This window comes from Garra rufa, chromosome 10 (assembly GCF_049309525.1).
Source record: "Garra rufa chromosome 10, GarRuf1.0, whole genome shotgun sequence".
Taxonomy (NCBI): Eukaryota; Metazoa; Chordata; class Actinopteri; order Cypriniformes; family Cyprinidae; genus Garra; species Garra rufa.
This window is the reverse complement of record NC_133370.1, coordinates 27,123,477-27,143,395: the sequence shown is the minus strand read 5'-3', so window position 1 is coordinate 27,143,395 and position 19,919 is coordinate 27,123,477. Positions and strand designations below refer to the sequence as shown.

The 19,919-nt window shown below is 36.1% G+C and overlaps 1 protein-coding gene across 1 annotated transcript in view; it reads left to right on the top strand.

The window, feature by feature from the left end:
• The window catches only part of stag1a (STAG1 cohesin complex component a), a 59,847-nt gene that overhangs the window by 37,552 nt on the left and 2,376 nt on the right, over positions 1-19,919 (top strand). The window contains exons 2-33 of the mRNA XM_073848152.1: positions 792-936; positions 3,409-3,523; positions 3,604-3,756; positions 4,059-4,155; positions 4,255-4,331; positions 4,422-4,626; positions 6,244-6,395; positions 6,609-6,682; positions 6,764-6,887; positions 6,979-7,077; positions 7,158-7,237; positions 7,323-7,430; positions 7,534-7,648; positions 7,803-7,920; positions 9,415-9,518; positions 9,607-9,699; positions 9,786-9,875; positions 9,992-10,195; positions 11,709-11,779; positions 11,876-11,963; positions 12,400-12,480; positions 12,701-12,793; positions 12,890-13,064; positions 15,062-15,201; positions 15,874-15,975; positions 16,089-16,237; positions 16,329-16,457; positions 17,546-17,751; positions 17,879-18,050; positions 18,468-18,578; positions 18,664-18,778; positions 18,877-18,957. Coding sequence (XP_073704253.1) covers positions 908-936; positions 3,409-3,523; positions 3,604-3,756; positions 4,059-4,155; positions 4,255-4,331; positions 4,422-4,626; positions 6,244-6,395; positions 6,609-6,682; positions 6,764-6,887; positions 6,979-7,077; positions 7,158-7,237; positions 7,323-7,430; positions 7,534-7,648; positions 7,803-7,920; positions 9,415-9,518; positions 9,607-9,699; positions 9,786-9,875; positions 9,992-10,195; positions 11,709-11,779; positions 11,876-11,963; positions 12,400-12,480; positions 12,701-12,793; positions 12,890-13,064; positions 15,062-15,201; positions 15,874-15,975; positions 16,089-16,237; positions 16,329-16,457; positions 17,546-17,751; positions 17,879-18,050; positions 18,468-18,578; positions 18,664-18,778; positions 18,877-18,957 — 3,750 coding nt within the window. The 5' untranslated portion in view covers positions 792-907. The remainder of the gene's footprint in view (positions 1-791; positions 937-3,408; positions 3,524-3,603; positions 3,757-4,058; positions 4,156-4,254; positions 4,332-4,421; positions 4,627-6,243; positions 6,396-6,608; positions 6,683-6,763; positions 6,888-6,978; positions 7,078-7,157; positions 7,238-7,322; positions 7,431-7,533; positions 7,649-7,802; positions 7,921-9,414; positions 9,519-9,606; positions 9,700-9,785; positions 9,876-9,991; positions 10,196-11,708; positions 11,780-11,875; positions 11,964-12,399; positions 12,481-12,700; positions 12,794-12,889; positions 13,065-15,061; positions 15,202-15,873; positions 15,976-16,088; positions 16,238-16,328; positions 16,458-17,545; positions 17,752-17,878; positions 18,051-18,467; positions 18,579-18,663; positions 18,779-18,876; positions 18,958-19,919) is intronic.

Genomic DNA, 19,919 nt, shown 5'->3' with positions numbered 1-19,919 from the left:
AATCACACACAAACTCTTGTTTTAAATTCATTTTGAATGTTTTACTTAATGAAATGCTTAATGTTTTAGCTTCTGTTTTGTAATAAACAACCAAACAAGCCTTTTTAGTCTTCTGTTATGTTGAGAGATGAAAGAGTAAGGCTCAATAAATCAGATTCATTCACTTTTGGCCAGTCAGAGACATTTGATAAGTTAATTTGATATTTTATTTTTTGAGGTCAATGTTAATTTTATAGACAATACAGACATGAGTTTATCTAAATTTAAAAAAATAAAACACCTAGATATTTTTCTCTGTGATACTGATGTGAATTCAATTCTGTTTTAAAATCTTTTCTTAGCAGAATAGCTATTTTCTGTGTGTGCATTTGTACAGCTCTTCCCTGTGATTATGTAGATTGACATCTCTGTTAATGGTGTTCTGCTGCAGTTCATCAAATGGCCAGTTGGTGTCTCTGTTTAGCCTTTTAAACTTTACTTCTTTTCTATATCAGTGTTTCAGATGGTATGTAAGGTTACAGACCCTGAACATTGTGTCAAGTTCATGGTTTTGACATCATAAATGCATTTATGGAGCATTATTTACAGTAAATCAAATTTCTATGGAATTTAAAATCTAAGTCTTTAATTTTAAATGAGAAATATTTGATTTGTTGAAAGTCTTTAATTATGGAATCAGTGTCAGCTTGTCAGTGAAGTTATATTGCATATATAGAGCCTGTTCTAGTCAAAAGGACCTGCTTTTGCACAAACTAATGTTTGATGATTTTTTTCCCTTCTGTCTCCTGCAGGCTCAGAGTTGCAGTGTTAAAACTGTCATCAGCACTTAAAGCACACTGAAAGACCTACTTCCAGCAGAGCGCTACACACAGCAGACCTGTAACACACCACCTGCCCCTCCGTCACCATGATCACCTCAGAGCTGCCAGTGCTACAGTGAGTCCTGTTTCATTTCCACTTATACACTGGAGTTCAATAAAACTTTAACATATTAAATGAAAAACATTCAACCTAAAAAAAAACTTGCCTTGGAATAAGTTGAAGTACTAAAATTGCTTGTGCATAAACTGAAATAAAAATAAATCCAAGCTAAACATAAAAATGACACAACTAAAAATAAAATTAGAAATATATAAAATAAAAGCTTTAAAATATTAATAAATACTGTAATAGTAAATAAAATAATGAAAAAATGTACAAAGAATGTCTTAAAGTGTTATTAAATTGCACTATAAATAAAAGTTGAAATAAACAGTGAAAGAATTTGTTTACTTTGTTTGTTTGTTTTTATTTACAAAATATTGTAAATGTAATTTTTCTGATTGGCTGCTGTTCAAAAGTTTGGGATGAGTACATTACTCATTCTCAAACTCCCCCCGAGTTAATAAGTTGGGTTTTACCATTTTGAAATCCATTCAGCCGTTCTCCTGTTCTGGCGATATCACTTTTAGCATAGCTTAGCATAGATCTTTGAATCCTATTAGACCAATAGCATCACGTTCAAAAATGACCAACGAGTTTCGATATTTGTCCTATTTAAAACTTGACTCTTCTGTAGTTATATCGTGTACTAAGACCGGTGGAAAATGTAAAGCTGCCGTAATATGGACGCAGCAGGCACAGTAATATCACGCAGTGCCTGAAATTATTTCCCAGCTAGGTAACTTCCAATGTGACCGGCATGAAATTACTGCGCCTGCTTCGGCCATGTTACGGCAGCAAACTTCCTTGACTATTACGCCGGAATGGGAGTGTAGTTCCTAATCTTATCGGCCTAGAAGATCGCAGCTTTACATTTTCCGCCGGTATTAGCACACGAATCGATATAACTACAGAAGAGTCAAGTTTTAAATAGGACAGATATCGAAACTCGTTGGTCTATGCTAAGCTATGCTAAAAGTGATATGGCCAGAACAGGAGAATGGCTGAATGGATTTAAACATGGTTCAACTCAACTTATTAACTCAGGGGGGAGTTGGAGAATGAGCCTATTTCCAAAAAAAGTGGAGTGTTCCTTTAATCGCAACTGCGCTCCTGTTTTGCCACAGGACAGCAATTGTGAATATCATCTTTGTAGGACTGGGATATGAAGAGTGTACAAAGTAATATATCTTTAGCAACAGTGAAAGAAAAATAGCACATCCTTGCTGAAAAAACTGCATATGCTGGTTAGGTATGTTTTGGTGCTGGGATGCTGGTTTTAGCTGGTTTAAACCAGCAAAGGGCCAGCATAAACCAGTTAAAACCAGCATCCCAGCACCATAACATACCTAACCAGCAGGGTTGGGGCCATTCATGAATTGAATTGAGAATGAATGGTAAATTCCAATTCACTTCCTGGAATGGAATTGGAATTGGAATTGCATGCAGCTGACAGGAAATGGAATTGGAATTGAATGTCAGGAAACAGAATTGAATTCAAATAAATTCCACTAAATTCCACTTGATTTGCTAAATAAAATAATTTGACTTGATTTGCTTGATAGTTTATAGTACATTAAATATTGTAAATCACATAAACAACAAACATATAAAAGAAATACAAAGTACTGTATGTTTAGTATGTTAAGCGTGATCATTTCACATGCCAAATTTCAGGAAATGATGATAATTCGATGCAATAAAAAGTGAATGAAATACATGAATGAACATGACTCATTTTTTGTGAGTTGAGACATATATTATGTGGTTATCATATATTGAATGAATAGTACATCCAGAAACTTATCACCACTGTCATTCAATTATTAATTCATAATGTACAGTTCTTATTTTTATTTACTTGCATTTGATCAACTCTATTTCATACATGGTATTTGTAAAGCATCATAAATAAAGTTCAAATGTATGTCTCTAAATGCAATCACAAATAAATGCTCAGAAACAGCAATAAACGGAATTCAGTGGAATTTCCCTGAATTGAATTCCACTTCCTGTAATTCCAATTCAATTCCAACTCTGTTTCCTGTAATTGTTGTTGAATATCAATTCCAATTCCATTTCCTTCTTTGTATTGGAATTGTTGAGTTCATTCCTGAATTGACCCCAACCCTGCTAACCAGCATACGTTGTTTTTTTTCAGCAGGGATAAAAGGCGCAATACTGGTATAAACATGAATATCTATTGGTAAAATATGTGTCACATGACTAAAAATGCATCATCGTTTTCACAGTCCACATACAATGCAAAAACAGCGTTTTCAAATGTATCCACTTTGGAATATGTTTGCAAAAACTCAGTTTTGCTTGACAAATCAGTCTCAGTGTGAACAGAGGGCCAAAATGGACAGAAAAAGCTGTGTTTGAAACAAAAATGTGTGAGTGTGTACAAGGCCACAGTTCACTTTAATTGGATGATTCAGATGTTCATGATGAAGCATGATGAAGCTCATGGTGTTTTCCTCACAGGGACTCCGGTGAGTCGGGTCAGGACACAGTGAGTCTCAGTATGAGTATGAGTGAGCTGGACGACCCGGGAGATGGAAAAACCAAGAAGAAAAGAGGACGGCCCGGCAGACCACCTGTATGACTCACACAAAACTATTTTCTTGACTTGCCACAGAAACGTATTATGTGTTATTCATGATTTAACTTTGACTCCAGGCACCTAACAAGAAGCCTCGGAAGTCACCTTTAGAAAAGGGCCCGATGGGAGTCCAGCGGGGGCGAAAGGCCAATGGAATGGCCCAGCAAAACGGAGAGGGTGATCCTGTCACTCTGTTTGAAGTGGTCAAACAAGGAAAGAGCGCTATGCAGGTATAAAACACAGATTAAATCGGAAGAGAAAACTGATCGCCACATGCGTCACTACGCAAACTTTCTTTAACATTTGATAGGGGCCTTATGTTAGATAGTTAAATGTTAAATAGTGTGTATTTTTCAGTGTTAAATGAAGAGTGAAATGTATTTTGAATATGTAACAGCTGGCGGTGTTCAGTTACTAAGTCCACTGTGTCAGACTCACTTAATAACTCTCAAAGGCAGATTGTTCTGCTAATGAAGCAAGTCGTCTGCTGTGTTTATGTAAATAGTCACACGGTTATCCATGACTCTTTCAGTCGGTCGTTGATGATTGGATTGAGTCTTACAAACAAGACAGAGATTTAGCACTTCTGGACCTCATCAACTTCTTCATCCAGTGCTCTGGCTGTAAAGGTACCAATACCTCATGCTCATAAATTTCAATCTTTATTAATAATCAGTAATAATAGTATAGTATTTATAATGGTGATTACTGACTCTCCTTCATTTCAGGCACTGTAAGAATCGAAATGTTTCGCAACATGCAGAATGCTGAAATTATTCGCAAAATGACGGAGGAGTTTGACGAGGTATGCTTTCTGATGAATTAACAGAATGTTATGTAAGAAATTAATCTTTGAGCTCTGGTCTGAGTTGGTATTTTTTGTGTTTTAATACAGGACAGTGGCGATTACCCCTTGACCATTTCTGGCCCGTTGTGGAAGAAGTTTCGCTACAACTTCTGTGAGTTCATCTGCGTTCTGATCCGCCAGTGCCAGTACAGCATCATCTATGATGAGTACATGATGGACACGGTCATCTCTCTGCTGACGGGTCTGTCGGACTCACAGGTTCGAGCCTTCAGACACACCAGCACTCTGGCAGGTAAACCTGAATTCGGAATGAGAATTACATTTATAGATCTGTCGTCATCATTATTATTTAATAAAAAAAATGTTTACAATTCCATAAATATTAATACTGTAGTTTTTTATATTTCGTTATTGGTTTGTTTGTAATTTGTTATTTTTAGAATTAAATAATGCTTTTGTAATTTAATTGCATACAAATATTTCAATAATAGTAAAAATATGTATTATTATTATTATTATTATTAAATATTTATTATTATTATTATTATTATTATTACACATCAGTATTAATACTATAGCTATACATTTCTATATTGTGTATTTTTTATAATTTAGTTAATTTTTTTATGCTAAATGCTAAATATTAAAACTATAGTTTATATCTTTCTTTATTGGTATTTTATCTTTTTTAATAATTGATCATTTTAATTAAATACAAATATTTTAATAATAATAATACAATTCAATAAATATTAATATAGTTGTTATATATTTTGTTAGTGGTTTGTTTGTAATTAGTTATTTTTATAATTAAATAATTTGGAATGTTTTTGTAATTTAAACACAAATATTTCAATAATAGTAAAAGTAAAAATTATTATTATTAAATATTTATTATTATTATTTTTTTATTTTACAGATCAGTATTAATACTATAGCTATACATGTCTACCATGGTTTGTTTAATTTTTATAATTAAATAAATTTAATAGTTAAATAATAATAAAAATTATTATGCAATGCTTTTTATTTCACAATTCAATAAATATTAATACTATAGTTAATATATTTCTTTTTTATTATTTTATCATTTTTAATAATTCGTAAGACTTAATTAAATACAAATATTTGAATAATAATAATAATAATACTTATTATTATTATTATCATTATACAATTCAATAAATAATAATACTATAGTTTATGTATTTATTTTTTGGTTGGTTTATAATTTTTTATTGTTATAATTAAAAAATAATTAATAATTAAATACAAATATTGAAATATATTATTATTATTATTATTATTATTATTATTCCAAAGTGTTTTTTATTTTACAGATCAGTATTAATACTATAGCTATATATTTCTTTGTTGGTTTATTTATTTGTATAATTAATTAAATACAAATATTTAATAATAATATTAATAATTATTATTATTATTGTTGTTGTTATTTGATACTTTATCTTTTACAATAAATATTAATACTATATTTTATATATTTCTTTATTGGTTTGTTTATAATTTAAAATGTTTATAATTAATAATTTCAATTTTTAAAATGTAATTACAAATATTTTAATATTACTATTATTATTATTGTTATTATTATTATTATTATTATTATTATTATAATACTTTTCTTTTACAATTCAATAAATATGAATATTTTAATATTATATAATGAATATTTATTTGTTTAATTTGTGTAATAAAAAAAATAGTTAACATTAATACTAATAATAAAACATTATTATTATTATTATTATTAATATATTTTAGTGGATTTCATAAAAACAGCAGTGTGTATGTAACCTAAGACAGCTAAAATAAAGAGATATATTTTTAGATTCTGTTTAAAAAATATATGAGTGTGCATCCCTGTTCTTTGTTCTTTTGCCCACAGCCATGAAGCTCATGACAGCACTGGTGAACGTAGCTCTGAATCTGAGCATTAACCAGGACAACACACAGAGGCAGTATGAAGCCGAACGCAACAAAATGGTGGGAAAGAGAGCCAATGAGAAGCTTGAGCTTCTACTTCAAAGAAGGAAAGAGGTATGAATTCCTAAGCACCCTTGTCTTACTCCATGTAAAATTAGAGAGCCCCACAACTGACAGCAGATTTTCTCAGAAAGTAAACATATTTCCTTAAGAAAGTCCTACAGATATTTTGTGAATTTGCAGAAAATGTGAAATAAATTGCAGATTGTATCAGTGTAGTCATTATATTGCTGATCATGTACTCACATAAACAAACTTTCTCACCAGCTTCAAGAAAACCAAGATGAGATTGAAAACATGATGAACTCGATCTTCAAGGGAATCTTTGTGCATCGTTATAGGTGATCCGAGTTGTATACCCTCACGATAATAGCGCACATGTAGCTGTGCATGTCTGGTCTTATCTTCTGTATGACTGGCAGGGATGCGATTGCTGAAATCAGAGCGATTTGTATAGAGGAGATCGGTGTTTGGATGAAAATGTACAGCGATGCCTTCCTAAACGACAGCTACCTGAAGTACGTGGGCTGGACCTTACACGACCGGGTACGCCATCTCCAAATACACCAAAAGCAGCACTTTTGTCGCTGTAATATTTCATTTTCACTGTATTAATATCAGCATCTTCCATTTCCAGCAAGGCGAAGTGCGCTTGAAGTGTTTGAAAGCCTTACAAAACCTTTACACAAACCGTGAACTGTTTCCGAAACTTGAGCTCTTCACAAACCGTTTCAAGGTAAGAGTTTCGAGTTTAGGACGAGGTAGCGATTCTCTGAATGTGTTCTCCATGTTGATGAAAATAAAATCTCCTCACAGGATCGTATAGTTTCTATGACGCTGGATAAAGAGTATGATGTGGCTGTGGAGGCCATAAGACTGGTCACACTTATCCTTCAGTGAGTGAAGCTCAGATGCTATCAGATGCTAAACGTAATTGCAGTCTGAATGCTTTCCTCCATTAAATGTTGTTCATTTGTTTAGGGGTAGTGAGGATGCTCTGTCTAATGAGGACTGTGAGAACGTCTATCATCTGGTGTACTCTGCTCACAGGCCTGTGGCAGTGGCTGCTGGAGAGTTTCTACATCGAAAGTGAGCAAGCTAACATTCTTTTATTTTATTTTATTTAGCATTGAGTTTTTATTCATTTTATTTTATGTTGTCTTGTCCATTTTCTGCTCTGCATCATGTGCAGGTTGTTCAGCAGACATGATCCTCAGGCGGAGGAAGCTCTGGCCAAACGCAGAGGCAGGAGCAGCCCAAATGGAAACCTCATTCGCATGCTGGTTCTCTTCTTTTTGGAGAGCGAGGTAATTTATAATCAGGCATTTATGGAGAATTATGATATGTTAACCATAAATCCATTTGCCTCCTGAGGTGGCATTAGAATCCAACGAGTTTTGTTTATATTGGTCTGCATCTCTTGTTCGTTTCATAGCTAACGGTGTGTTTTTATGTTTCCAGCTGCATGAACATGCTGCCTATCTAGTGGACAGTTTGTGGGAGAGCTCTCAGGAGCTGCTGAAGGACTGGGAATGCATGACTGAACTGCTACTGGAGGAGCCAGTACAGGGTGAAGAGGGTACGGACACCCTGAGAGGGGTTTTACTGTTGACCATAATAGATCATAATAGAAAGAAATCATAGGGGAGACTGGAGCTAGTTTGCATGAAGGGCTTTATATAAAAAGCTGTCTGTTTTGAGTAAAAAAATATAGTTTTGTAAGTTGGTTTTAAAAACATAGTTTAAAACTTGTGCTGTTTTATTAAAGGGATAGTTGACCAAAAATTTTAATTACTCATGATTTATTCACCCTCAAGCCAACCTAGGTGTATATGACTTTCTTCTTTCAGAAGAACACAAAAGGAGTTAAAAATAAAAAATCCTGGCTCTTCTAAGCTTTATAATGGCAGTTGAGATTTTGAAGCGAGAGAAAGTGCGTTCATCCTTCATAAAAAGTGCTCCACGCGACTCCAGTGGGTTAATAAAGGCCTTCTAAAGTGAATCGATCAGTTTGTGTAAGAAAAATGTCCATATTTAAAATTTAAAAAACAAGATCTCTAGCTTCTGCTAACTGTTGTATGTGCGTTCACAAGAAAGTGATTTTCCAGCGGATGACTAAAGATGGATGCACTTTATTTTGCTTCTTAACACCCATTTACTGCCATTATAAAGCTTGGAAGAGCCAGGACAATTTTTTTAATTACTCCACATGTTTTTGTCTGAAAGAAGAAAGTCATATGCTTCTAGGATGGCTTGAGGGTGAGTAAATCATGGGGTAATTTTCATTTTTAGGTGAACTATTCCTTAAATTGCTTTATGTTCCAAATGGTTTGTTTAAATGTAGCTGTAAAGCAGGCCTCTTCAACTCCCTAGAGGTCCTAGAGGACCAGTGTCCTGCTGAGTTTAGCTCTGACCAAACACTAATTGTGACCCTGAACCATGAAACCAGTCGTAAGTAGCCGTGGATATATACATAGATTGTATGGGTCAAAATTGTCGATTTTTTTTCTTTTATGCCAAAAATCATAAGGATATTGACTAAAGGTCATGTCCCATGAAGTTATTTGTAAATTTCCGACTGTAAATGTATATCGAAGCTTAATTTTTGATTAGTAATATGCATTGCTAAGAACTTCAGTTGGACAACTTTAAAGGCGATTTTCTCAATATTTAGATTTTTTTGCACTCTCAGATTTCAGATATTCAAATAGTTGTATCTCGGCCAAATATTGTCCTATCCTAACAAACCATACATCAATGGAAAGCTTATTTATTCATGGTGTATGAAACTCAATTTTGAGTAATGGATGGTAAAAAAACAGCTTCACCATCACAGGAATATGTTTAATTTTATGGTTTTTCATATAGGGTTATTTTTTTTTTTTTTACTAAAAATACGACATTAAAAAAAACTCAGTTCACTCACCCAAAGAAATATACACTGTACTAAAAGGTGCCACATCTCCCCTATATGTGAGCCATTTTTCAGTCGTTCATCTTCTAAATGGCTAAATACATATTTATGCATCTGCAACATAAGCATGTCTTTTTCTCTTTGACTGTTTGTCTTCAGTGTTGTCAGACAGGCAGGAGAGTTCTCTGATTGAGCTCACTGTCTGTACGATTCGTCAGGCTGCTGAGGCCCATCCACCTGTAGGGAGAGGGACTGGGAAAAGGGTAAGACTTTTAGTCAGCAAGCCACAGTTACACACGCTACATCATTTTATTATAAAACAAATTTTTGTTCATCAATCTTGTTGTGCAGGTCTTGACAGCGAAGGAAAGGAAGATGCAGATTGATGACAAAAACAAATTAACAGAGCACTTCATCATGGCTCTTCCAATGTTACTTTCAAAAGTAAGATGAAAAGTATTCTATTTTCAAGTTTACATACATCATAACCCAGTCAGTTATATGCTAATAAAACCATTTTCTGCCTACAGTACCAGGCGGATGCAGAAAAAGTAGCCAACCTCCTACAGATCCCACAGTACTTTGACCTGGATGTGTACAGTGCTGGGAGAATGGAGAAGGTAAGCAGTTTCTCCAGCTGAATCTCAATCCACCTTATTTTTGAATGCAGAAAATGGGAAAATACGAAATATACATGTTAAACGATAAGCTAATAGACTGAATTTGAATGTTCCAGCACTTGGAGGCCTTGCTCAAGCAGATTAAGTTTGTGGTGGAGAAGCACACAGACACGGAAGTGCTAGAGGCCTGCAGTAAGACCTACAGCATCCTGTGCAGTGAGGAGTACACCATCATGAACCGTGTGGACATTGGCCGAAGTCAGCTCATTGATGAGCTGGCCGACCGCTTCAACCACTCGGTGGAGGAGCTGCTGCAGGCGGTGAGGGCTCTGTGGAGGTGACGGACAGATTTAGAGAGATTGTTTAAGTATTAAATCAGTTACAAGAGATATTGAGACTGCAGTTTAACAAACAGGAGACAGCTTTTTAAAAAATCTGAAGGAAGGTTTTACCCTGAAATGACAATTGTGACCCTGGACCACAAAAGTAGCACGGTATATTTGTAGAAATAGCCAAAGATACATTGTATGATTCAAAATGATAATTTTTGTCTCAAGTAAAGACCAACAAGATATTTTGTACATTTCCTAACATAAATATATCAAAACTTTGAAGATTATATATATCAAAATGGACTGTAAAGGGGCTTTTTTTGCACCCTCAGATTCCAGATTTTCAAATAGTTATATCTCAGCCAAATATTGCCCTATCTCAACAGACCTCACGTCAATGGAAAACTTAAAGTGAGGGAAAACATTATTTGATCCCCTGCTAATTTTGTACATTTGCCCACTGACAAAGAAATGACCAGTCTACAATTTTAATAGTAAGTTTATTTTAACAACGACAGACAGAATAAGAACAAAAAAAAATCCAGAAAATGCATTTCAAAAAAGTTATAAATTGATTTGTATTTTAATGAGTGGAATAAGCATTTGTTCCCCTATCAGTCAGCAAGATTTCTGGCTCCCAGGTGTTTTTTATACTGGTAACAGGCTGGGATTAGGAGCACTCTCTTAAAGGGAGTGCTCCTAATTTCAGTTTGTTAACTTTATAAAAGACACCTGTCCACAGAAGCAAGCAACCAATCAGTTTCCAAACTCTCCGCCATTACCAAGACCAAAGAGCTGTCCAAGGATGTCAGGGACAAGATTGTAGACCTACACAAGGCTGGACATGCTCAAGGGAACAAAGCCAAAGTGGCTCAAGAAGAAGCACATTAAGGTCCTGGAGTGGCCTAGCCAGTCTCCAGACCTTCATCCCATAGAAAATCTGTGGAGGGAGCTGGAGTTTCAAGTTGCCAAACGTCAGCCTTGAAACCTTAATGACTTGGAGAGGATCTGCAAAGAAGAGTGGGACAGAATCCGTCCTGAGATGTGGGCAAACCTGGTGGCCAACTACAAGAAAAGTCTGACCTCTGTGATTGCCAAAAAGGGTTTTGTACTTATTTCACTCAGTAAAATGCAAATCAATCCATAACTTTTTTGAAATGCGTTTTTTTCTGCATTTTTTTGTTGCTATTCTGTCTCACAGTTTTCAAATAACCCTACCATTAAAATTATAGACTGGTCATTTCTTTGTCAGAGGGCAAACATACAAAATCAGCAGAGGATCAAATTATCTTTTCCCTCACTGTATTTATTCAGCTTTCAGATTATTTATAAATCTCAATTTAAAAAATAAAGACTCTTATGACTCTTATGGTTTTGTGGTAAAGGGTCATAATTGACATTGTTTAATCAGCCTCGTGTCTTTGTGAACAATTGTGTATGATTCATAGAATTATGCAAGGGTCACTGATCAAACATTTCTGAATGTCTTCTTAATTAACAGGGGGAAGAGGCGGATGACGATGACATCTACAATGTTCTTTCCACTCTTAAAAGACTCACAGCCTTTCACAAGTATGTTGCTGTCTTGTTAAATCATGTGCAAATGGACAACTTGGAATCGTTAAGTGCTAATGAACAAGCAATGTGTCTGTCTCTCCTCCCCATCAGCGCTCATGACTTGACCAGATGGGATTTGTTTGGGAACTGCTACAGGTTGCTAAGGACGGGAATAGAGCAGGGCTCTATGCCAGAGCAGGTGCGTCTGTTTCAGATATGAGATGAGGGAATATCATAAAACCCTATCAAGAACATGTCAAAATCACATTTCAATATAAAATTAAAGGGATAGTTCACTCAAAAATGAAAATTCTGTCATTAATTACTCAACCTCATGTTGTTCCAAACCTGCAAGAACACAAAATAAGATATTTTTGAAGAAATCCAAGAGCTTTTTGACCCTGAGCTGATCACAGCAATGCAACTGAAATGTTCAAGTACTAGGACATTGTTAAAATAGTCCATGTGACAACAGTGGTTCAACTGTAATTTTATAAAATCTTGAAAATAAATTTTGTATAGAAAGAAAACAACATTTCAACAATTTCTTCTCTTCTATGACACTGCATCATTGATTTCATTAGATCACACAATGTCCTGGTTCTCACTGAGTGTGTTTCATTGTGTTTTTGTAGATAGCAGTACAGGCTCTTCAGTGTTCTCATTACTCCATACTGTGGCAGCTTGTGAAGATCACAGAGGGAACTCCATCCAAGGTAAGTTAGGCATCTATTTAATGTTTTACCTTCCGATTTGATGCAGTACAATTTGCAGTGTTTCACTTCATTATCAGCTGTTCGGCAACCCCCTCACATTACATTTGTGATCTTATCCTATATTGAATGTGACTAGGCTGAACATGTATAAGAGGCATATTCATTATCTGATCATTTTAACTTCCAACCAAAATAAAAAACACATTTTCTTTGATTTCAGGATGATCTCCTAGCATTACGGAGGGTTGTCAAGTCTTTTCTAGCTGTGTGTCAGCAGTGTTTAACAAATGTCAACACGCCGGTTAAAGAGCAGGTGAGCTCCTTCGTTCGTCCTTGCATTCAGGAAAGATGTGTCTGTGCAAGAGTCATTCATGATACGTTTGTTTCACCTTTCCATCTGTTCTTCCAGGCGTTCATGCTGCTGTGCGACCTGCTGATGATCTTCAGTCACCAGCTCACCACAGGGTCCAGAGAGGGTCTGCAACCTCTGGTCTTCAACCCAGACAGCACCCTACAGAACGAGCTGCTCAACTTCATCCTAGACCATGTGTTTATAGACCAGGATGATGAGAATCAGAGCATGGGTCAGTCTAGAGACAATGTTAATTACATTGTAAATTTGAAGGGAAAAGATATTACAAAGTAGGGCTGCAACGATTCGTCGACGTTGTCGACAAAAATCGATAATAGAAATAGTCGACAATGAATTTCATTGTCGATGTTGTCGCCAGACAACCGAGTGAGGCATCTTTCTGCCGAGAGTCGCACATACGCAGCTTCTATGCTGAGCGATAACATACAGAAATGGCGGCGTCCAACGCAGCAGCTGCGCGTACCAAAACACGCCCGTTTCACACATACTCCGTCTGCAGTACGTTTTTTTTTCCACACCCATGTTAACGGATTAGAACGTTCACAGTGTACGGACTGCAAATGCGTTCTGTGTGAAAGCAAAACGAGTCTGTGCTTCTTCTGCACCGCATACGTAACGCACACGGACTGTAGACGCACTGCAGACTGAGTATGTATGAAACAGGCGTAAAGTTTGGGAGCATTTTAGCCTGCTACGGCGAATTAAAATATTACCTGCATGGTTTGTAAAGCAGTCCTTGCGCATCACGGCAGCACCTCTGTGATGCACGAACATTTAAAGAGAAAGCACGTCGGACAGTTGAATGAAACGGAGTTTGGCTGGCCTCGGTAAGATTTAAATAACATGGAAGCCAATACGTTTTGTTTTGGATATACATTTTTGTTTACTGTTTTATTGCTGCTGATGGTTTACAGGAAGAAAATGTTTACTTGATTTTAATTTATTTTTTCTTATAAAACAAATGTGCCTGTCCATTAAAAAATTATAGAGTTTCTTAATTTATGCATTTATGTCTGTACTGACCGAGCACTGTGCCTAATTGGTTTTAGACAGGGCATTTTTATTTACTTTTAGTATGAATTGGCCTATCAGCAGCAAAATATGCATTTTTCATTGAAGTACCCCCTTCTTTCTTGTGTTTACTATATTTTTCCACATAATTAAAGCAATCTCATGCTAAATTTGAGAAAAATTGAATAATTATCCGATTAGTCGACTAATCGTTTCAATAGTCGGTGACTAGTCGACTATTAAAATAGTCGTTAGTTGCAGCCCTATTACAAAGTAAAACTTTTAAAACTTTAAAATGTACTGTCATTAACACTATTAAAAGTATAAATAAAATTCTGCCTGAATAATGGAAAAAAAATTAAATTATTACAGAAGGTTTAAACGCTCACTGATGCTTCAGAAGGACACGCAATGCATTAAGACCCGGGGGGTGAAAACTTTTTGAACTTGAATGTCGGGGTAAATTTAACTTATTTTGTCTTCTAGAAAACATGTAAGTATCTTCTGTAACTTCTGAAGGGCAGTACTAAATGAAACAATATAATATTTAGGCAAAATAAGAAAAATGTACACATCTTTATTCTGTTCAAAAGTTTTCACCCCCAGCTCTTAATGGATCATTTTTCCTTCTGAAGCATCAGTAAGTGTTTGAACCTTCTGTAATAGTTGCTGAGTCCCTCAGTTGTCCCCAGTGTGAAAAGATGGATCTCAAAATCATACTGATTTTGCTGGATTTGCTGGAAAGGATTCAAATACACAAAAATGCTGAAAAACCAAAGAATTTGTGGGACCTGAAGGATTTTTCTTGAGAACAGTGGACAGTTTAACTGTTCAGAGACTCATGAACAACTATCACTAAACAAACAACAAAAAAGAAAGATGCTGTGGATCATTCAGGTAACAACACAGTATTAAGAATCAAGTGTATGTAAACTTTTAAATGGGGACATTTTTTAAAAATTCAACTATTATTTTCTTTTGTAAACTCTTCTATGTGAACTATCTTATTCAGGTCAGTACTAAATAAAAAATATAACATGCATTTTGTATGATCCCTCTTATTCTGGTAAAATAATTAAGATTTTGCAGATTATGCAAGGTGTATGTAAACTTTTGACCTCAACTGTACTTGTTTAGTGAATGAGACTTTTCAATAATGTTTTGAAGTGTAAAAGTATTTTCATGTTTGTTACCCAGAGGGTGATGAGGAGGATGAAGCTAACAAGATTGAGGCCTTACACAAAAGGAGAAACCTTCTAGCTGCCTTCAGCAAGCTCATCATTTATGATATAATAGACATGCCTGCTGCTGCAGACATCTTCAAACACTACATGAAGGTAGGGAAACCAATTATCACCTAAACAGCAGAGATCCAATATGTTCATATCTTTCTTTCTTCAGAAATTAAGGTTTTTAGGAAAACATTTCAGGATTTTTCTCCATATAGTGGACTTTAATGTGAGCCAACGGCTTGAAGGTCCAAATTGCAGTTTCAGTGCAGCTACAAAAGGATTTACACGATCCCAGCCGAAGAATAAAGGTCTTGTCTGGCAAAACGATTTGCCTTTTCTAATAAAGCTCTGTGTCCATGACTTCACGCATTACGTAATCACGTTGGAAAGGTCACATGTGATGTAGGCAGAAGTACCAACCCAGTGTTTACAAAGCATACACACAAAGAAAGTCAAACTCCCTTTACAGAAAAAGGTAAAACAACGATGTGGATGATTTTGAAAAGTATATACTTTTTTTTTTTTTTTTCTGAAAATGGCCATCTGTTTCGCTAGATGAGACTCTTATTCCTCGGCTGGGATTGTGTAGAGCCCTTTGAAGCTGCATTGAAACTACAATTTGGATGTTCAACCCACTGATCCCTAATAAAGTATATATATGAAGAAATTTTAGTATACTATATGAAGAAAAATCCTGGAATGTTTTCCTAAACATGTTTTCCTAAATTTCCTAATTTTTATCACACTGCTGAACTTCTTATTGTAAACCATGTGTAGTACTACAATGATTATGGAGACATAATCAAGGAGACTCTAAGCAAGACCAGACAGACGGACAAGATACTGTGTGCCAAGACGCTCATCCTGAGCTTACAGCAGGTGAGATGACAGCCTCCATTTTGAAGAATATTCTAGCATTAGATTCACACGATATCCACAACATAATTTCAGATCTTGATAATTCTAATCCTCTTATTTTGTATGTTCTTCAGCTCTTTAATGAGCTGATCCAGGATCAGGGGCCGAACTTGGACAGGACCTCATCTCATGTGAGCGGCATTAAGGAGTTGGCCCGTCGCTTTGCCCTCACCTTTGGCTTGGACCAGATCAAGACCAGAGAGGCTGTAGCCACACTGCACAAGTAACTTCTCTTTAATATTTGAATTATTAATCAAGCATCATATGGACCTCTTCTTCATTCTACCTCTCACAAATATGTTTGCTGTATTCAGAGATGGGATTGAGTTCGCCTTCAAGTATCAGAATCCTAAAGGACCAGAGTATCCCCCTCCAAATCTGGCCTTCCTGGAGGTTCTCTGTGAATTTTCCTCAAAGCTTCTTCGCCAAGACAAGAAAACAGTGTAAGTTAAATACCAAAGATTGGTTTAATGTTTCTTTTAGGCTCATGTGCTTAAGCTTAGACTGTGACTGACTGTAATTTTTTTACATAATGTGTAAAAAAGATGTGTATCACAGGTCTCTAAACCTTTTTAAGAATTGCAGTTTAAGTCAAAAGTTTACCTACACCTTGCAGAATCTACAAAATGTTAATTATTTAACCAATATAAGTAATAATTCAAAATGCATGTTAATTTTTATTTAGTATTGGCTTATTAAATGAGATATTTCACATAAAAGATGTTTACATATAGTCCACAAGAGGAAATAATAGTTGAATGAATAATAATGACCCCGTTCAAAAGTTTACATACACTTAATTTTTTAATACTATGTTGCTACCTGAATGATCCACAGTTGTTGTTTTTTTCGTGATAGTTGTTTGTACTGAATTGTTAAACTGCCTTCTGTTTTTCAGAAAAATCCTTCTGGTCCCATAAATTCTTTAGTTTCTCAGCATTTTTGTGCATTTTGTGCAAGAGCATTTGAACTCTTTTCAACAATGACTGTGTGATTTTGAGATCCATCTTTTCACACTGAGGACAACTGAGGGACTCATATGCAACTATTACAGAAGGTTCAACCACTCACTGATGCTTCAGAAGGAGAAATGATCCATTAAGAGATCCATAAAACTTTTTGAATTTGAAGGTCAGGGTAAATTTAACTTATTTTGTCTTCTGGGAAACATAGTATCTTCTGCAGCTTCAGAAGGGCAGTACTAAATGAAAAAATATGATACAAAATAAGAAAAATGTACATATCTTCATTCTGGTCAAAAGTGTACGCCCCCGGCTTAAATTTGTGGGACTTAAAGGATTTTTCTGAAGAACAGCAGGCAATTTAACTGTTGAGGACAAAAAAGGGACTCGTGAACAACTATCACTTAACCAAAAATTTGTATTATCCCTCTTATTTTGGTAAAGTAATGAACATTTTGCAGATTCTGCAAGGTGTATGTAAACTTTGGACTTCAACTGTATATTAAGAGAATTATATTATTAAATAAAAATATGTTCATATCTTTGTGTTTTCTCTTTGGCTGTCTCAGGCACTCGTATCTGGAGAAGTTCATGACGGAGCAGATGATGGAGAGGCGGGAGGACATCTGGCTGCCTCTCATCTCCTACAGGAACTCTCTCCTGACGGGTGGAGATGAAGATCGCATGTCCATCACCAGCGGCAGCAGCAGCAGCAAAGCTGGATCCATACGGAGCAAGAAGGGCCGTCCACCACTGCACAAGAAACGCATCGAGGGTGAGGATGCCAGTAGATGTAGTCATACTGATAGGAGACGGGAGGCCTGTGGGTTGGTTCAGTTGACCAAGATGGCTAAAAGTAAGCAGTCATGGGCTGTTTTGTGTGTGGTGTCGTGGTTCTGCAGAGGAGAGCGTGGAGAGCTCTTGGATGATGAGGAACGACACCCTACAGACCCCCGGAGCCCTGCAGACACCCCAGCTTACCTCCACCGTGCTCCGAGAAAACCCTCGGCAAGCTGCTGAGCACCTCCCTGAGCAGAACTCTGAGCCCGGCTCTGAATCCGACTACGTCCATAAGTAAGTAATTACTCACCCTCATGTCGTTCCAAACCTGTCAGATCTTCACTCATCTTTAGAATACAAATTAACATATTTTGGATGAAATCCGAGAGCTTTCTGACCCTTCATAGACATCAAACGCAACTGACATGTTCAAAGCCCTCAAAGTTAGTAAGGGCATTGCTAAAATAGTTCATGTGACATCAGTGGTTCAACCGTAATGTTATGAAGCTACAAGAATACCTTTTGTGCGCAAAGAAAACAAAAATAACCACTTCATTTAACAAATTCTTCTCTTCTGTGTCTTCAACGGCAACAGTTTTTACAATCAAAACCAAATCTTTAATAGCTTTGCTTTAAGTTAACAGTAACACCACTGGTTGTATTATGTCAGCGGTTATGTGCGTAATATTAAATGGTTTTCCTCTTGGTCAGTCCTCAGATGCAGATGTCCTGGCTCGGCCAGCAGAAGATGGAGGAGGTGAACAGGAAAGAACGCACAGCCATGAACTACATGAAGGCCCGTAGCGGAGTACGACAGACTGTGTATGTGGAGAAACCAGAGACACAAGTGTTGGATGTTTGACAATGTTTTTGCTGTTTTTAATGTTTTTTGATGTTTCTAATCTAGACGTGGGCTCATGGAGGACGACGCAGAGCCCATCTTTGAGGATGTCATGATGTCGTCGCGAGGTCAGCTGGAAGACATGAGTGAGGAATTCGAGGACACCATGGTCATTGATCTGGTAATCAGATGATCCTAGCAAATAAAAGCATCTCGGAGTACTTACGTGATTTAATATAGACAGAATTTCTCAATCTCATGATCTTAAATTCTATGCAGCCTCCATCCAGGAACAGGCGGGAGAGAGCAGAGCTAAGACCAGACTTCTTTGACTCTGCAGCCATGATTGAGGATGAGTCGGTAAGAATGAGTCGCTAACTCTTTATATAAATGTAGAATTACACTGCCCTGCATCATATTTGCTGAATGAAATCTAATACTGATTCCAAAAAAAGTGGCTGTTTTGCTTAAGCACATCACAGTGTCTCATAACCATTTGTAAGGTGAGAAGTATTATCCGTTAAAGTGGACATTGGATGTAAAATTCACTTTTACATGGTGTTTGCATTTAAATGTGTCTTAGCAGTGTGTGGACACAACCACCCTACAATAATAAAAATCCATTCACTTTTTTTTTTTAATCCCCAAAAAACCTAAACAGTCTGAATTATCAAGCATTTTGATTTTCTGAGCAGTATGAAGCCCCGTCCACGACTGCTGACAGACTGTCCTGTATTAGCATATTTCCGCCCTCAGCCTGTTGAACGCTGTCTGCCATTTTCTCCACGCTCGAGCAGCTGTAGCAACAACAACATCTCGTAAGCAATGCAGGTGGTTTGCAGTTGGATGTAAAAGTGAACATAAGAGTCTTTATTTTCTTCCGACATCAGAGCCACTGAGGACGCAGTGGATTTATTTTTGTTTTTGATGGTAATGCACCACTGAATACACAAAAAACAAAAGAGGGGGGTGGAGTGAGCGGTAGCTTATTATCATTTAAAGAGGCATGCACTGAACCGGGTCGCTGTGAACAGCTGTTTTTGACAAGGTAAAAGGTAGGAATGCACCAAAATGAAAATTCTTGACCGAGGTCGTACAAAATTACACACTGGGCTGAAGGCCGATTACCGAACATGGTTTTTCCTGTTTTTCCCCCCATGTATTTTGCCAATTTTTTTCACCATTGCAGAAATTAAATAGCCAATATTTGCTTTTTACAGTTTTGTCTTGCTTTTCAAAGAAAAAAAATCAATTACTAAAAATATTTATTTAACGCTGAACAATTTTTAACATTTTAGTAGACCTTATAGCCTACCAACAAA